The 1,611-nt window shown below is 54.1% G+C and overlaps 1 protein-coding gene across 1 annotated transcript; it reads left to right on the forward strand.

Moving 5' to 3' along the window:
* Positions 1 to 129: 129 nt before the first annotated feature.
* On the forward strand, positions 130 to 1,601 carry LOC108356536 (gastric triacylglycerol lipase-like; the record flags this gene model as incomplete). The annotated part of the gene is made up of 5 exons (XM_017607641.1): positions 130 to 312; positions 376 to 838; positions 940 to 1,126; positions 1,189 to 1,345; positions 1,407 to 1,601. Coding segments are annotated over exons 1-5 (1,185 nt in total), but the record flags the coding sequence as incomplete, so codon positions are not given.
* Positions 1,602 to 1,611: the final 10 nt, after the last annotated feature.

The raw sequence follows: 1,611 nt of genomic DNA on the forward strand, positions 1-1,611 counted from the left end.
AGTACTCGCATTTGAAATGGAAATTTTGCTGCTCAATGCGGGCACTAGAAAATCGAAAAGGCGCTTCAAGTATTGCACCAAAAAAATAGTCAAGTGGTCAAAATTTTTAGTAGCTGAGAAAAGCTAAAAATGCCGACTAACCTGCGGAACCAGGCAAGGCCACTTGTTAGCACTCTGTGGATCATAAGCTTAAGCCTGGCAATACTTCCCACCATCACAAATGGACAGCAGCAAACCTCTACCCCGCCTCCGCCGCCTATTCGAACCAGCTTTCAGTTCATTAGCGCCAATCCGAACATCTTTCGAAACACGGTAAATCTCTCAGAGTGAAAAACAGTCAAAACTCTAACATCTAAATTCACATCCACTCTTCAGACGCAAATGCTCTCCAGCCGCGGCTTCTCCAGCGAGCTGCACTACCCCGTCACAAAGGACGGCTACATCCTCACCACGGTCCGCGTCATCAATCCCTACATCACCGACCGGAGCAATCTCCGGCCGATTCTCTTTCAGCATGGCCTCTTCGGCAACGCCGACGACTTTCTCCTGGCCCCCGAAGGTCGGCTCGTCAACGGCGTCTACTACGAGATGCCCGGCTTTGTGGCCACCAACTGCACCGGCGGCAATGGGACCGAGCCGGTGAGCACCAGTCTGATGCTGGCGCTGGCCGCCTGCGGCTACGACGTCTGGCTGAGCAACTACCGGGGCAATCGGTACAGTACGAGGCATGTGGTCCTCGACCAGAGCGACGCCGAGTACTGGACCTTCAGCGTGGACGAGTACGCCCTCTACGACATTCCCACCAATATTGAGTACATTCTCTCGGTCACAGGGAGAGGTAAGTCAGAGAGAAAAGGATGGTGGGAGAGCAAAATAGAAATAGAAAAGGGAAAGAAAAGGACACTGACCTGATGATGATGATGATTTCCTCGTTGCCAGCCGAACTGGGCTACGTCGGCCACTCGCTGGGCACCTCGGCCATGTTCCAGATGCTGTCGGCGAGGCCGCAGTACTCCGCCCTGGTCCGCCCCTACATAGCCCTCGCTCCGGTGGCTCATGTGGCCAATATTCGGGCACTGTTGCTTCAGGTGGCCGCACACACGACGCCCCTTATTGACACTCTTGGGTAGGTGTTGATTTCCTAGGTGTTGATGAAAACGATGATGACGCTAATTTCCCCTTTTCCAGAATCCTCAACGCGCCCTTCTTCGGCCTCAACAGTGGCCTGCTCTCGCTGCTCGACCAGGCCATCGCCTCGCTGATCTGCGGCAATGACCTCCTTCGGCCGCTGTGCACCATCTTCCTCTTCTCCCTCTGCGGCTTTGACTCTGCAAATACAGACGATGTTAGTGAGGGGTAAAATCTGACAAAATTTCGAAATCGATACTAATGAACTTTCGTCGTAGAACATGGTCATCGAGGCGTTCGGCCACTTCCCGGACGGCACCTCCAGCCGCGTGCTGGCCCACCTCGGCCAGCGAGTCGTTCGCGATGACTTTAACTTCTTCGACTACGGCCCACGGAAGAATATGGATCTCTATAGAACGTCACAGGCACCTGCCTACAACCTGTCGGCCATCACCAATCGCTACATGATCTTCGTGTCCGGCC

Source organism: Rhagoletis zephyria, unplaced genomic scaffold (assembly GCF_001687245.7).
Source record: "Rhagoletis zephyria isolate East Lansing unplaced genomic scaffold, Rhagoletis_zephyria_1.1 Rzeph_scaffold_60606, whole genome shotgun sequence".
In the NCBI taxonomy this organism is placed as follows: domain Eukaryota; kingdom Metazoa; phylum Arthropoda; class Insecta; order Diptera; family Tephritidae; genus Rhagoletis; species Rhagoletis zephyria.